At 29.2% G+C, this 17,795-nt stretch overlaps 1 protein-coding gene across 1 annotated transcript; it reads left to right on the top strand.

Moving 5' to 3' along the window:
* The first annotated feature begins 377 nt into the window (after window positions 1–377).
* LOC136081405 (uncharacterized) lies at window positions 378–5,591 on the top strand. Its single transcript, XM_065798719.1, has one exon. The coding sequence runs from the start codon at window positions 378–380 to the stop codon at window positions 5,589–5,591; it is 5,214 nt and encodes a 1,737-aa protein (XP_065654791.1).
* Window positions 5,592–17,795: the final 12,204 nt, after the last annotated feature.

Genomic DNA, 17,795 nt, shown 5'->3' with positions numbered 1-17,795 from the left:
TCAGGAAGAATTCTTCCTGATGAACCTACTTGTTGTATCCTCCAGGAACTTATTTGTGTATATTATTTTTAAGACGGCCCAATTTTACGGCTTCTTGTTGTTAATTGAAAATATGTAAAATGGAGGCTTTTATTTTATAAGAAATAACCTTGAAGTATCGTATTTATTTGATACCTATCTACCTTTAGCTTAGTAGATCACTTTGAAGATTCTATATTGGAGCCCACGGAGAGAGATATTATTTACATTGAACTTTTTTAAAGCTGTGTTATTAGTGATTACAAAGATTTAAGCGGATTAAAGTTTGTCACATGTTTAAAATTTAAAATCCTTATTGCATATCATTGAGTATAAACCTGTTTACATATTTATGTATAATGTCTCTTGCCAATAAACGTCGATTTCGCACGACTAGTATTAATTCTATTAAAAAATTGTTTGAAAAAGCTTTTTCTTGTATTAACACTTATGATTCTGTTGAAGATGCTGCTGAAAGCCTATCTAGTTTTCAAGATACGTTAGTTGAAAAATTTAAAAAAATTGAACAGTTTAATGACGAAATTATGTACCAAATTGAGGACGATGCTGAGTTAGAATTTGAGGAAGAAACTTCTACTGAGTTCAGTGTCTACTTTCGTAAGAACATTTTATTAATAACAAAGTTCATTGAAAAAGTAAATAGTTCTAAATCTGATGCAAATGCAAGTACTTCTAGTCAGTCAAAATCATACTCAGTCAAATTACCAAAAATAAACCTAAAACCATTTAATGGACAGCCTGAAAATTGGTTGTCATTTTATGAGAACTTTGAATGTGCAATTGCCAATAACAATGATTTATCTGGCATTCAAAAGTTGACATATCTTCGCAGTTTAGTTGAAGGACAGGCATCTTCTACTATTAAAGGTCTTGCTTTAACTAATAGCAATTTTGATGTTGCCATGAACCTACTTAAAGAGCGGTACAATAATAAACAACTACTCATATCAGCTCACATGACCTCTTTACTTTCATTAGATAAAGTTATTGATATTAGAGACGTATCAAAGCTTCGAAAAACCTATGACAATCTAGAAATTCAAATACGTAGTTTAGAGAATTTGGATATAACCTCTTCAATGTATGGTCCTTTGCTTGTACCAATTCTCATGCAAAAATTACCTGAAGAATTAAATCTCATTATCTCAAGACAATTTCAAGGCTGTGACTCTTGGGATATAAAAACAATTCTTGAAATTTTTAAATCTGAACTTCAAGCGCATGAAAAGTCAATTTCAAATGCTTCTGCTTATGATCGAAGACCCTTATCTATTGAGACATTGCATTCAAGCTCCTCATATAACAATATAAAAAACTATAGCACTTCTTATAATAAACATCTTGAAAAAAATGAAAGTTTTAAGTGTGCCTTCTGTAGCAAGAATCATTTATCCCAACAATGCATGTCTGTAACACAATTAGATGCAAGAAGGAAAATATTAAAAGACAAAAAACGTTGCTTCATTTGTTTACGTATTGGACATATTTCTTCCAAATGTTTATCTCGCATAAAGTGTTATGAATGTTCAGAGAGACATCATTCAGCCATGTGTGACAAGAAAAATCAGCTCCGACTACCAGACAACCAACTAACGTCTGTTGCTGGAGTATCAAAAGGAAATTCAGTATTGTTACAGACTGCTTTAGTTACTATAATATCTGGTACCACTGAATTACGTAATTGCAGAATTCTATTCGATAGTTGCTCCCAATTGAGTTATGTTTCACCCTCTATTCGAGAAAGACTTCATTTAGAAACAATTGATCAAAAGAAAATATCTATTAAAACATTTGGAAATCAGTGTATCACTGAAAATTTAGAGAAGGTCCAATTCTGTGTTCTTGATATAAATGGTGCTCGCATTCCCATTTCATGTTTTGTGAAGGATATATGTGCTCCCATTAATGGTCAAAACATAAAGTTTGCTATTGAGAATTACAGCCATTTAAAAGATTTGAGGTTGGCAGACAGTCATTTTGCTGAAGGAAATGTTCGTGTTGATATCCTTATTGGTGCTGATTTCTACTGGTCCATTGTAGATAATGAGATAATTAGAGGTATTGAGGGTCCTGTTGCTATTAAATCCAAAGTTGGTTTTTTATTGAGTGGAAATATTTTTGGCATTTCAGATAGTTGTGGTGTGTTTCACTCTCATATTTTAGAAATTGCTTCTGAATTCTGCAATGATAAAACTGTTTTTCACAATTCTATGTCATCCTTTTGGGATTCTGAAACTATAGGAACAACAAGATCTGACATTAACAACTTAGTGTATGAGAACTTTAAAAATGAAATTCAATTTAATAAACATTCTAATCGCTACGAAGTTGGGTTACCATTTAAACTCAACCATGATTTAATTAGTGATAATTACACTTATTGCATCAAACGCCTGGCACCTGTTCTTAAAAAACTCAGCAAAGACAACAAACTGCTTACAAGCTACAATGCGATTATAAAAGAACAGTTAACTCAAGGTGTCATTGAAAAAGTAAACAATCATGAAATTAGTTATGGAGACGTACATTATCTACCACATCGCCCTGTAATAAGAGATGACAAAAGTACTACTAAAGTTCGTATGGTCTTTGATGCTAGTGCAACTATTGATGGACCATCCTTAAATGACTGTTTAAATGCAGGTCCAAGCTTAACAACCTCTTTATTTGGTGTACTCTTGCGATTTCGATGTAACAAGTATGCATTCATCTCAGACATTGAAAAAGCATTTTTGCAAATATCCTTAAAAGAAAAAGATAGAGATTTTGTTCGATTTTTATGGGTTGACAATCTTGATTCTGAAAATGGACAAGACCTTTTGTCATCTCCAATTGTTACGTATCGTTTATGCAGAGTTCTGTTTGGCGTAACGTCGTCGCCATTCCTACTCAGTGCAACATTAGTGACTCACCTTCAAAAATACACTGAAATTGATCAAGAATTTGTTGAAAAGATGTTGCTTTCTTTACATGTTGATGACTTAAACTCTGGAAGCAATGATTTAAACCAATGCTTAGAGTTCTTCAATAAAGCTAGAAATTATTTGCAAGAAGCAAACTTCAATCTTCGAAAGTTTGAATCAAACTCAGTCGAACTCGAACAAAAGATTCAGTCAAATAATTATGAACGAAATAATACAACCAAAGTTCTTGGTCAAGCATGGGATAAAGATTTGGACGAATTGACATATTCATTTAATGATATTCTTGAAACCGTTAAAAAAATTCCTACAAAAAGAGATGTTATGAAATTTATTGCCAGTATTTTTGACCCAATGGGAATTATTAATCCTATCGTTGTCAGATGTAAGTGCTTCTTTCAGAGATTGTGTGTTGAAAAATTTTCTTGGGATGACTTGTTATTTGGATCTACTTTAGATGAGTGGAACGACATCATACTAGATTTTCGTTCATTAAATAAATTATCTTTGCCTCGATGGATTTTAACTGACTCTTACTTATCCAACACTAATATTAAACTTGAGTTTCATGCCTTTGCCGATGCAAGTCTAAAAGCATTTGGTTGTTGTATCTATCTTAGATGTATTGTTAATGAATCACAATGTTTTGTCTCGCTTATTGCCTCAAAATCTAGAGTGGCCCCCATAAATAAATCAACTATTCCAAGACTGGAGTTAAGAGCAATGGCTTTATTATCCTCTCTGATGTCTACTGTGAGAAAAGAACTTAAAAACTTGAACATTGATGACATTTTCTGTTGGACAGATTCCACTATCTGCCTTCATTGGTTGAATAATACGAATCAAACTTATGAAACATTTGTGCAAAATCGATTGATACAAATTCGTGATTTATTTCCTATTCAGTTTTGGCATTATGTGGAAACTTCACGAAATCCTGCTGATATTATATCCCGTGGATGCTCCTTCAAATATATTATTGATCATGACATTTGGTTTAATGGTCCTGATTATCTTAATGACGTTTCAGTTCCATGGCCCTCTTACAATTTAATTGAACATACAGATAATGAAAATAACTTGTGTTTAGTCGCTGCCACAAACTCCATTGACATTAATCTTGAGTTTATTGATATTGAGCGTTTTAGTAGTTATGAACGATTAAACAGAGTAACAGGCTGGATTCTGCGATTTGTAAACAATTTAAAGAGTCATGTTCAGAAGACTCATGTAACAATGACGCCAACATTATCTGCTGATGAAATTGAATGCGCAAAGATACTTTGGGTGCGATATGAACAACGTGATGTCATGAAAAGCAAAAATTACAAACAGTTCAGAAGAGATCTTGGACTTCAAGAGATTGATGGAGTTGTTCGATGTCATGGAAGAATGCAGAATGCTCCAATTCCAAAAGAAGCTAAATTTCCGATTTTTGTTCCTCGTAGCAGTCAGCTGTCTAAGTTATTGATTGTTTATTTCCATAAGTTGGTGAAGCACAATGGCTTAAAAGAGACTCTTACAGAGCTGAGGACTAAGTTTTGGATTCCTCAGTGTAGACAACTGGTTCGCAACATAATTTTAAAGTGTTTCCTGTGTCAGTATTTTGAGGGAAAGCCTTATATGTATCCTCCTTCTCCACCCTTACCCTTGAGTCGTTTATGTGATGATTACCCATTTATGCATACTGCTGTTGATTATGCTGGTCCTGTTTTTGTCAAGAATATTTATGGAGACTGTGACACTATGTTTAATGGGTGGATATTTTTGTTTACCTGTGCTAGTACCCGTTCTATTTGCTTGGATTTGGTTTCCGATCTTTCATCTACATCGTGTATTCGTGGACTAAGACGTTTCTTTGCTAGAAGAGGCGTTCCAAGCAAAATTCTATCTGATAATGGTACACAATTTGTTGCTGAACAAACACAACTCTTTGCAAGCAACAAATCGATCGATTGGCAATTTAATGTCCCAGCTGCCCCGTGGTGGGGTGGGTTGTTTGAAAGAATGATAAGAATGGTAAAACGATGTCTAAAGAAAGTCGTTGGTAAAGCTCGTTTAAACTATGAACAAATGCTAACATTGTTGCAAGAAATAGAAACTGTAATTAACAATCGACCCCTAACCTTTGTATATAACGAACCTTGCGTGGAAGCCTTAACACCAAATCATCTTGTCTTTGGGCGAAAGTTAAACTTAAATGGTGTTAATAGTGATAGTAATATTGAACATGACTTAAATAAACGATATAATCATTTACAAACAGTACTTGAACATTTTATTAAACGATGGAAGAGTGAGTACCTAACAGAGCTGAGGGAGTTCCATAAATCTAAACGAAGTATTGGTAGTGTGCAAATAAATATCGGCGACATTGTTTTGATAGAAGAAGATAAGAAATCACGTTTGCTCTGGAAGACTGCAAAAGTTGAAAAAATCTTGGCATCAAGTGATGGTTGTTCACGTGCGGCAACAGTAAAGTACTTACAAGGAGATGGATCGTTCAGACATGTAAATAGACCCATAAATAAACTTGTTCCTGTTGAATACGCGAATCAAAAAGAAGGCATTAATGAACTCAAAGTAACATTTGTAAATGAAAATAACATTCCTCTTGTAATAAAACATTAAAGGCGGGGGAGTGTTGTATCCTCCAGGAACTTATTTGTGTATATTATTTTTAAGACGGCCCAATTTTACGGCTTCTTGTTGTTAATTGAAAATATGTAAAATGGAGGCTTTTATTTTATAAGAAATAACCTTGAAGTATCGTATTTATTTGATACCTATCTACCTTTAGCTTAGTAGATCACTTTGAAGATTCTATACTACTGATGGTAAAACACTGTGTAGAAGAAAGAAAAAATTAGATAAGTGTTTTTACCAATTTGTTGCTCTGTACTTTACCTAAGTGAAAAACTACCAATAGAAACTTATACAGTACCTAAATAATGAAGTCGATGAAGCAAAATGAAAATGATATTTATTGCTTGTTTTTTTATTAAATAAAAAACAGAAAAGTAACAAACCATAAAATGACAAAAATTATTAAAGTACATTATATAAAAATTGAACAAACGTAGCGATAGTGGATTTAATCCAAAAATAGAAAGAACCTTTAGAAAAAAGCTTACCGCTTTTAAATCTAAAAAAATTTCCAACTTACATTTTTCTATCTGCATTTATCTTTAATAAAATAAAAATTAATGAGTTGCCATTATTTAAAGTTGATTCAGAAGCAACTAAAATAAATTATCATATAAAAAGTTTATTTATATAATCTTGACGATAATGTTGAAATAAACAATATTTATTGCTTGGAAAGTTGAGTAACAAATGTAATTCAAGTATATTAAAATAAATGTACTAAGTTACCTGCTGTGGCTAATGCAACTGAAGTTATAGCTAAATAAAAAATATTAAATAAAAAAGCTATTTTATCTATCTTATCTAATTTATCCTGATGATTATGTTTATATAAACAATGTTTATTGATTCTTTTTAAAATAAAATAAAAGACATTACTATTTGCTTATGCACCAGCTGCTGATGCACCAACTGATGATGCTACCACACCTAAATGACAAAATTTATTAAAATGTATAAAACATATTCAATGATTTAAAAGAATATTTAAAAGAAGCTTTTAAATCTACAAAATCTAAGTCATTACTAAGTTCTTTCTGTCTGTCTAAAAATAAAAATTGAGATAAAATTACATACAATAAAATTGCGAATGGTACATTCGTACTCAAATAAAATGTAAATAATAAAACTTACTTAAGTCGCTGTCAGCTTGGCGGTCTAAAAAAAATTTTATTCTCATTAATCCTAATCTATAATCTATAAATAAACTTACTAATATAAACCATAAATAAACTTGAACTAATATAAACTATAAATAAACTTACTAATATAAACTATAAATAAACTACTATATACTATATAAACTAATATAAACTATAAATAAACTAATATAACTATGTTACTAATATAAACTATAAATAAACTACTATACACTATATACTTACTAAAAAGGCCTTCAGCTCCTTCTTACTGCTCTAAAAAATGAAACAATACTTGCTTAAAATGATCTAAAAAGAATGAAGATAAAACTGAAACACTTTACTAAAAAAGAAACATTGTACTAAAAAAAACTATTTTACCAGTAATTTTAGGTCTAACTTCTTCTAAAAAAAAAAATAAAAATCAAAACAACGAACAGCAAACAAATTTTAGTTTTTAAACATTGAACTACATCAATTCCACTTAAAACTAAAAATTTATCAGCTCTAATCGGCTGGAAGACCATGCTTGAAAGACCGCCTGGAGTAAAGAAACGCTATTAGAAAAGCCTAGAAAGATCTTGATTAAAATAGAAAGTGAAACGACACTAACACTATTAAATTACAGTATTCATATTTAGAAGATTAGATAACTTACAGTATTCATCATATTTAGATTGTACCAAAAAAACTATTTTACTAAACATTTTATTTCTAACTTCTTCTAAAAAATGAAAACAGGCTATAAAAATAAGAAAAATAAAAACAACCAGCAACAAACAAACGATTATTTATATTTTTATTTTAAACAATGAACAACATCAATTCTTCTTAAAAATAAAAGTATATCAGCTCTAATTCGCTTGCTGACCTTACTTACAGGAACGCACGGAACATATAACCACGCATAAAAAATGTCTAGAAACTACTTAAAAACTAAAAAGTAATGTATTTTACAGAAAACAGAACCGTAAGTAACAATACGAACAATGCGTAACTATGCGTAACTATGTGCACTAATAATAATAATATTCATTAGCTTATTCAAATTTAGATACTATATATTTTTATAAACAGTGTTAAGTTAAAAATGAAGAAAAACAAATAATGTATAAGATAAACTGAAATTCATAAGCTTTTGGTCGCAAAATATAACAATTTATTAATAACACTGCTCTGTACCAATGAAAAAATTGATGGAATTCAATATCTGTTTTATACTAATTTGAATGTGCTGATTTCAAATATAAGGTCTAATCATGCTAATTATTCAAAGTTTGAAGTCTAAAATCTGTTTCTAATCACGCATCACTTCTCTGATAAAATTGCAATTTGGTTTTTGACTTTATGAGAATTTTTTGTGTGAATTTCTTGGAAATATATTTTTGCTATAGCACACTTCACTGTACTCAAATAAATTGTAATAAACAGTTACGATGATGTCGTTATAAACATTTACACTCAATAAACTGTATAAACAGTTACAATTCTTACAAACAGTTTCCATGAACACCAGACGTGTTTGGTGTAATATTTTCCGCAAAAATCTGCTGGAATTGCAAATGACCATTTTCCTTTGTAACTTTTTCCTCCATTACAGTAATGTTTTAGTGAAATCGCTATCCGTGTTTATATAACTTACACTATCCATATTGTCAGGGAAAAGTCCATGTGTGACATAATAAATCGGAGCTTTATGAACATTTTACATTTCAGAGCCTAATATAAGTAGAGCAGTTGTTAAATGAGATGCATGTAGTTGAGAGGAATATAGTTGCCAAGAAATTATTTTCATACAGTTCGGAATCCTTTCCAAGCTGTCGGTTAAAAGTCATCTTCTGTCTTCTCAACCAAATTCTTCAAAAATACTCTCCTTATTCTTGGTATTTTTCAATGCATGAAATTTTTGAACCAGTAATCTAAATTCTGCGCTTTTATTTACAAGTTACCTAATAAGACCAAGTTTGACGTGTAGAGGTGGCAATGTCGCATTTTGCCTTTCAACTAAGGGAAGATAGCTCATATTATTGGTACCAAGAGTATCCATGTCATTTCACAACCTTACCGTCTATACACAAAACAAAAACAAATTGTTCTGGCGTTGATCTTCGTTGTGATATGTAATATAAATACTTGGATAAAATCAATTTTTCTCTCTCCACAATTGCAAGTGACATTTAACATACAACGCTACAAAAGTGTTTAAAGATGCAAGCTCTTAGAAGTCTCTTTCATCAGGTACCACTCCATTAGCGGTATTGTTAAGATTAAAAAGAAGCCAGCTCTCCTCTGTGATTAAGTATTCAAGTTTAGTATACAATTAAGTTGGATATCTAATCAGGAGTTTCTAAGGTTAGATCTTTTTTGTTTAATATAGTGAATGTAAGTAACTAACCTATTATAGCAATTTTGGTAGACATGCCAGGATCAGGATTAGCCGAAGCCATAGTTACACACTTTGGAGAAAGATCACAAGTATGCTTATTAAGACTTTTATATCAAGCACTACCAATATTATACTCCCAATCCTTTTGGATGATTTTTGCAGCTTTGTGTGTCTGAAGGTTATTTACTTGTGCAAGTTCAGGTTTGCTGGATTTCAAAAATAAAGAAGAAAAGTATAGGACAACAATAGAGTTAGCCTTAGAGACCAGAGTCTTTTGATCATTACTCAATAAGTTATTAATTGAAGTTGTTCAATTATTAACTTCCTTAGTCCAGTAAGTCCCATGTAAATGCTTTCACTCAAAAACCTGGCGTTATGGTTAACACCTGGTTGGTACACAACAAGCTAAACAATTAGTCTGGATTTGTATAAATCTATTAACCCTGAGGGAATTAGCTTACAAAAAATATCTGATAACATGACTATTAGTTGGCAGTTTCCTGCTAGTTAGAGAGCGTGGTGTAGTTTTAAAAAGGTAGACAGGCCTTCTTAGGTTGTAATTGATCACTGTTACTGCTCCTTTTTTAGCTTTTATTTTTTCCCTTTTTCTGATATATTCAAAAACTTGAACAAAATATTGATTAAAATATTCAGAACAAAAACAAATTGACTTTCCTGTTAAGTGTATTGAGTATTTATATTATAAGAACTAAATAGCAAACAAAATTAAGGGTGGGCATTCCTTCAAAATTTTTTTCACTTGTAATATTTTGTTTTTCTTTGATCAACAATATATATGGTCTTAAATTATTTTACGTATCACCTTATTTTGAAACCTTTTTACTAAAATAAACTTATTGCATCAAATTTAAATAAAGAAGTTTTAAGTTAACTGTTATAAAAAATTTTTTGTAGCAAGCATAGTTAACATGATAGTTATGTACAATAGTGCATAGTTACACTGTTAGTAACTTGTGATAACTGTCAAAACAGTTTCCGAGAAAACCACGATATACCTGTGAAGGATTATTACTATGGAATTCCAAAAATGTAAAAGTCTAAATCATTCTGCTTACTTCCGATAAAAATAAAATTAGTTTTGTAAATTTCTTTAATTGCACTAATAAGTGAAATCTCCGAAGCTTTGCATTTCTACAGTGTCTATTAACAATGAAACTTTTAAATATAAATAAAATTTGTACAAGAAAAAACTATTTGATAACATGACTATTAGTTGGCAATTTCCTGCTAGGTAGCAAATTTGTACAAGAATGAACATAGGATCCTAAGTTAAAGATCCTAAGTTCTCTCTTGTACAAATTTGCTGTAATTGGTGGTAAGGTAGCAGAGCAGATTGGAAGCACAAGGAGGATTCTCCTCATGTAACCATTTTAACAAGCCAAGGGCTGACAAACATTTTCCATAACTCCAGTTGTTGCACATTGTAAAATTCTTAACTCCCAAATGGAAGATTTACTTCTGTCTTGCATTTTTTCAAATCACATTGTTAAATTAAGTGTTAATAGGGATGAAGGATATTTAAAAGTCTGTTATGGAGTTTCTGAATTGGAACCAGAGCGCAATGATTGTTCATCTACAAGCAAACGCTCGTTTACACTCCAAGCATCAAAAGTACTGGTGTGAAAAAACAACTTCTTGTGGCTAAAAGCGTTCAAGAAAATTACACAAATATAAAGCTCATTCTTTCCCTTCTTGACATTAACGACGTAAGACTTGTGATTTCTTGTGATAAGAAATTGGCTAACATTTTTTGTGGCCTGCAAGCAAATTTTTCTTTTCATCCGTGCATATGGTGTACAGCTGATAGCTCAAGTCTTGCAAACTGCAGAACTCCAAGAACTTTTGACTCTTTGAAACTTTGCTTTGGTAATGGAGCTTATGTCATCAATGGTGCTGTATCTTCTACTTAGTGTCGTAAACCAGCTTTTCAAGAATCTTAAAGATGTATGACCAAAAGGAAACAATTGTCTTTAAAGTTTAATACTTTTGAAACTTTCCCAATCATTAGCATTCAAGAAAATGTGCGGACGTAGTTTATTCCTGTTTGAAAACCAATTGTGTTTTCAATTTGAAAAATGCTTGTGATGTGCCTTGTTGATTTCAATACAAGAATTCAGTTTTGTTAAGTAAAACTTCAACCAAACTGAAATCTTGTGTTGTACACTTAGTATGTAAGGCCAAATTTTTTTTTTTTTATCCAAATGGACAAATAAAAGTAAAAATGGTCTAAAAAATAACTTTTGAGGTTTTTAAATTTTACTGGGAATATTTTGTTGTTGTCAATATATGATTTTTTGTTGTTGTAATATCTTGCCAACTTATTTGATCGTGTTTTTTTATTTTTGCAACCTTTCCATTTGAATTGTGAATATACTAATCGCTAATTGTTTTATGAATAAAACAAAATAAACAGCAAACACACGTCAAACACAATGAGCTGCTATTATCTTTAAACGTTAAAGTCAAATTAAAATTTAGTTCACTTTGCCCGAAATAAATCAGTGCATAGAAATTCTTTATAAATACCCAGTGGGCACGGGACCTAAAAAAGACGTTTTTGTAAGTCCCGTGCCAACGGAGTATTTATTTCAAATATGAAAAAAAAATTGACTTAGACCACTTTGGCTTTCATCCGCCAAAATAATAAAATGTAATAAGTTTTAGTAAAGGTTCAATATTTTATTATACAAATATTTTAAAATTAGTTTAATATTTGAGAGTATTTAAATACAAGTAAAGATATTTAAAAAAAATTATTACCGTTTAAGATTTTTGTAAACAAATTACTAATTAAACTCGCACAGTCATATTATATAAGAATCATAATATCTATAATAAATATATTATTGCTCACGAGCTTAAGAAATTTTAATATTAACATATTTTTATATGCTTATTAAAACTTAAATATGTCGCAATGTGATTAAGTTGAAGTTAATTAATTGTCACAGAATTACATCTTTTTGTCTATCAAAATATACACTGGTGTCTGGTGCTTGTTTGAAATTTTTACCCCCGCAATATTTGAGCTGTTTGAACGCATTTCTTTTAACTGCCATAGTTAATAGAAACGCGTTCAAAATACGATAGGGGTCATTTAATTAAGAGACGTTTGCCGTTAACTTTTGATGTGATATAAGTAAGATCAATAAAAGAGATAATTGTATTCAAAGATGTTAAAAGACGTTTAACGCCTTTTTAAAAAGCAATATGAATATACACGCTATTAATTGTATTAAAAAGCAATATGAATATACACGCTATTAATTGTTATAAATAATACTAGAAAAGTGTTGCAATAAGTAATAGAAAACTGATGCGTCACGTCAAAATACGTTTATTTGATTTTACATCAAAACGACGGTTGTCTCAACTATCCGATAAAAAAAAAAAAAACTTTATTAATTAATGTATATGTGATTAAATATATTTTACTATTTTGTTAAAAAATATTCTACATATTCTATACCCTTGTATAACTCTTGTATATAAGAAGTTTAATACATGAAGAGGAAAACTATCTTACAAAAAATTTTTAAATTATCTAAACTCTACTAAAAAAATACCAAATTCAAATATCAAAAAAAAAAAACGAATTTGTGAATGAAAAAACGTTTCAATTTTAGTCAAAATTAAGAAACTTAAACTATTAAGAGATTGTATAAATCTTATTGCATGGAGTAGCAATTGCAAACTCTTGTTCGATCTATAAATGAAAATTATTTTTACTTAAAGTTTTTCTACAAATTCTCACTGCAATTTCATACTAGAATATATTCACATTTTTTACGAAAACGATGGTGAAATCAAGGATGTATAAATAAATGCATTATTATAGATCAAAGGCGTCGCCAATTACATAAATTCTATGCGATTTTTAATTTTCAACATCTATTTTTTGAAACAACTATACAAGAAAAACCCGACATTTGACCGACACTTTTGCTTTGATTAACTTCGGTAAAAATGGATTAACTTCGGTAAAAAATTCGGTAACTTTCGGTAAAAATGCAATATGACTAAATACTAATGTGAAAATTGTAAAGTAAAAAGAATTTTCTACGAGTTGTAGGTCATATCATTGATCATTTATAGGTTGAACTAGAGGTTGTTTGCAATTGCTACTCGATGCAATAAGATTTTACAATCTCTTAAAAATTTAGGTTTCTTATTTTTGACTGAAGTAAAAACTTTTTTTGTCACATAACTTCGTTTTGCTATTTGTTGGTAATCGAATCTGGTACTTTTTTTAGTTAATAAAACTTAAGTTAATTTAAAAGCTTTTTGTAAAATAGTTTTGTTATTAGCTTCTTATACAGTATAAAAGAGTTATACAAGGTATATAAGGTTATACAAGGGTAAAAGAATATATAGAATATTTTTTAACAAAATCATGTTAATAGTATATAAAAACACGTTTGGCTTCGATGTTAAATTATCATGAAAAACCTGTTCCGCTATCTCTAATTTCTTAAATCAGACGTTTTTACATAATGTTACCAGCATAATAGATTTTCAGGTGTCCTCTGCAATAAACCCTTGTTTAAGATTCGCAATGTTCTGTGATAAGATGGGAGTTGGGAGCAACTTGATAACCACAACAATTACAACAATAAAAAGATATCATTTCAAGATGACGTCACGCCAAATACTTATATTTCCAAAACACCTACCCACATCATCTTTTTTTTCCAGATTTATCTTCAACAAACCACCCTTCCACCCTCTAGTAACGTCATTTAAAAAAAGAAACTTAATGTTTCTAAATGACCTCATCTCATTAAGACGTAAAAATTTAAGTTTCATGTAAATTTAAAGAAACTTATCTCAGGCACGTAGAAACACGTACAATGAGGCATAAAAAATAACTTGGCCCCTAGACAGTCAAACTGATTTATTTTGAGCACTTGATTCAATTATTTTAAAAATAGAAGAAAAAAAAGGAAATAAAATGATTTTAACACATTTAAAAGTTTAAAAATGACTTTAAAATGCAGCCCCATAAAAAATTGCATAGACCATGATGCTTAGGGTTTGAGCCTTACATATGGCACTTAAAAACCATAGATAGGGCTCAAACTCTAGTATAATAAATATTATACTTAAGTATAATAATCAATTTAAATAATACATAATAAAACTTTATTTAATAAATAAGATTTAGCTTTTAGTTTTAAATGAAATTTATTTAGCAAAACTTTTAAGAGTTTTGTTAAATTTTCAAATGATTTTCCTTTTTTTTTTTTCAGGCCTAAAAACATTATGCATCCACAAACAAGCATATTTGCATAAACCTCAAACTGAAAAAAAAAACTAATAATATTTTATATACTATGATACAAAAATAATAATAATTATTATTTCAACATAAATATATTTTTAGAAATCTCTTTATCATCCACAGTGGGTGCGACCCAAAAATCCATCCACAGTGGGTGGCTAAAAATCAAATAAAGTTTGATTTCAATTTGGATTAAACTAGTCAGATTAAAAACTAACACAATCGATAAGAAAATCCTAAATTATTATTCTCGTGTCTATTTAAAGTTAAATTGGTATTTAAAGTTACCTATTTGTATCTTAAAAAATCGGTTTTACCTCATTGAAGGTGTTTTTTTGATACGTTCTGCTAAGGTGGTATAATCAAATGAAGATATATTGTTTGAAAGTTAATTAAAACTACTTTTCAATGAAAATAAAAAAAACTTTATTTAATCATAAAAAACTTTGAAATTCAACCATTTGTTAAAAAAATATTGTTGCAAAAACATTAAAATTCAATTTTGATGGAGCCGAAAAAAAACCCGTTCAAAATATCTTTTCTATTTTTAAATTCAATACGTCCTTAATAAACTGCACAACATAAAAAAAAAGATGCTTCAAAAAAGAATATGCAGATTTGAAAATGTCTAGTTATACTGAAAATGCAAACTTGTAAACTTTTAACCCAGACAACGAGGCCTTGAGACAATTCTCTTTGGGATAAAAAAAACACTGTCTTTTAAATAGAACGGCAAACAGTAATACAGAGCACTGTGTTAAAAAAAAAACACTGTCTTTTAAATAGAACGGCAAACAGTAATACAGAGCACTGTGTTAAAAAAAAAACACTGTCTTTTAAATAGAACGGCAAACAGTAATACAGAGCACTGTGTTAAAAAAAAACACTGTCTTTTAAATAGAACGGCAAACAGTAATACAGAGCACTGTGTTAAAAAAAAAACACTGTCTTTTAAATAGAACGGCAAACAGTAATACAGAGCACTGTGTTAAAAAAAAAACACTGTCTTTTAAATAGAACGGCAAACAGTAATACAGAGCACTGTGTTAAAAAAAAAACACTGTCTTTTAAATAGAACGGCAAACAGTAATACAGAGCACTGTGTTAAAAAAAAAACACTGTCTTTTAAATAGAACGGCAAACAGTAATACAGAGCACTGTGTTAAAAAAAAAACACTGTCTTTTAAATAGAACGGCAAACAGTAATACAGAGCACTGTGTTAAAAAAAAAACACTGTCTTTTAAATAGAACGGCAAACAGTAATACAGAGCACTGTGTTAAAAAAAAAATTAAAAAGACGAACTACATATTATTATGAACATAACAAATATTTTGATTGTAAATGGGATGGCAGGAGGAGTATCAAAAAATGAACTACGGTATAGTTTCATTTGTTATCAACTATAATAATCTGGGGGAGGGAACATAAGTATGCTTTTTGATTGCCAGTAATTTCTTCTAGTACTTGGGAAGTGCGCTTAGAGTTATTTTTAAATTTGTCTTTAATTCTCGAGTAATATATTTTTTTCAAGCGTTTACGAATTTTTTCGAGCAAATATTTATAAACTTGTATATTTTATTTATTTTCAGATGATTTCGTTTTAAGATACTACTCTATGTACAACTTCTGTTTTATTTTTGATTATTTTTTGAAACCCTTGGTAACCCAAGGGTTATTAAAACTTTTTATTTTAATTGTATTTTCAATAATAAGAAAGTTGACATCATATACGGTGTAAAATGTGTTGAAGAAGGTCTCTTAATTGGTGTTAGCATTCCCCTTAAAATTAATATGAACCCAGTGCAAAAGGTATAAATGATTTGTAAAAGGATTCATTTAAACAAGATTATAATCACGTATAACTATTGTTAGACAAAGGATTATTATTAATCAAAGCGTTTGATTTAAGAGTCAAAGATATTGCGAAATCAGTTTGATGATATTGTCAATTAGAGACGTTGAGTTTTTTGTTACCCTAGTAAGACGATTAATCAAAGGAACTGCTCCAACTTCAAAAATTGAGCCGTAGAAGTTTTTTACCTTTATTATCTTTATTATATGTAAAGCAATCCATATTAAGATCCTCAAAAATATAACATTTTTTGTTTTTTCAAAACCTTTTTTAAAGATATTTTGTTATAAAAATATTTTTTAGAAAGTATTTATTATAAGATATTTTGTATAAATATAGATATAAAAGATATTAATATAGATATAAATCCCAGTGGGCAAAGAACGTTTTTAAAACGTTCTTTGGACGTTTTTATTAGGTTTAAACCTTATAAAAACGTCTAAAAAACGTTTTAAAAACGTACCGTGCCCACTGGAATATAGATATAAAAAATGTTTTTTAGAAAATATTTATTAAAAGATATTTTGTTAAAAAATGCTCAAGATCATGCTCACGCTGTCAGGTACCAGGTACTCACGCCATCTGGTATAAAAAAATATATTTTAAGCACCTGCTATTGACCACCTAGGTGGTTGATAGCAGGTTCTTAATAGTATATTTTCAAGAAGATTTGTTTGTGTTTTCAAAGTTAAAACTTCTTTATCGCCGTAAGAAACCACAACATTCCTAAACTTTTTGCACCGCAATATTCCTAAACTTCCAGAAATGTATTCGTTGAGAATTTTTTATTTTTTACCTAGGTTTACCTACAATTCTTCAATGACAATATTTTTTAATTTATTTTACATAGCCTATATCACATGTATATATAATAGAGGTGAAAAATATAAATAAAGACATTCTTCCCTGAATCATTATAATTCTGACCGGAACCGGAATAAATTAAAAATCAAAAATTTCGGCCAGAATTACAATACATTCTTAACCATAAGATAATTAAATGTTTATAAATAACATAGATTAACTTTAAAGTAGTTAATTTTTTATTTTTTTCAATTACAGTTTATAAATAACATAGATTAACTTTAAAGTAGTTTATTTTTTTTTTTTTCAATTACGTTTTTAGGAAAGGTTTTTTTGATATTATTTATTTTATCGTTAATGATATTATAGTTTTATATAATTAAATATTTTTATTGCTATTTTATCTAAAAACAAATACAATATTTAAATATAAATAGATACATTATAATAGGTTTAATTTTATTCAAATATTTATTTTTTTTATAATTATAAAATATTAAAACTATTTTACTTTGAATTATAGGATATTAAAACTATTGTTCGTACGAATGTATTTTTAAGACATATTTTAAAAATTTACTCACTTACTATTTAAAATATTGTTTATACATTTTTTCAATTAATTTAAAATATTTTATCATGAAAAAACTACACAAAAGTTTAAAAAAGCAAAACTAGCGTAATCATTGTTTATTTTTTTTTTA

This window comes from Hydra vulgaris, chromosome 06, assembly GCF_038396675.1.
Source record: "Hydra vulgaris chromosome 06, alternate assembly HydraT2T_AEP".
NCBI lineage: Eukaryota > Metazoa > Cnidaria > Hydrozoa > Anthoathecata > Hydridae > Hydra > Hydra vulgaris.
The sequence above is the reverse complement of the archived record's forward strand: the minus strand, read 5'-3'. Positions and strand labels throughout refer to the sequence as shown.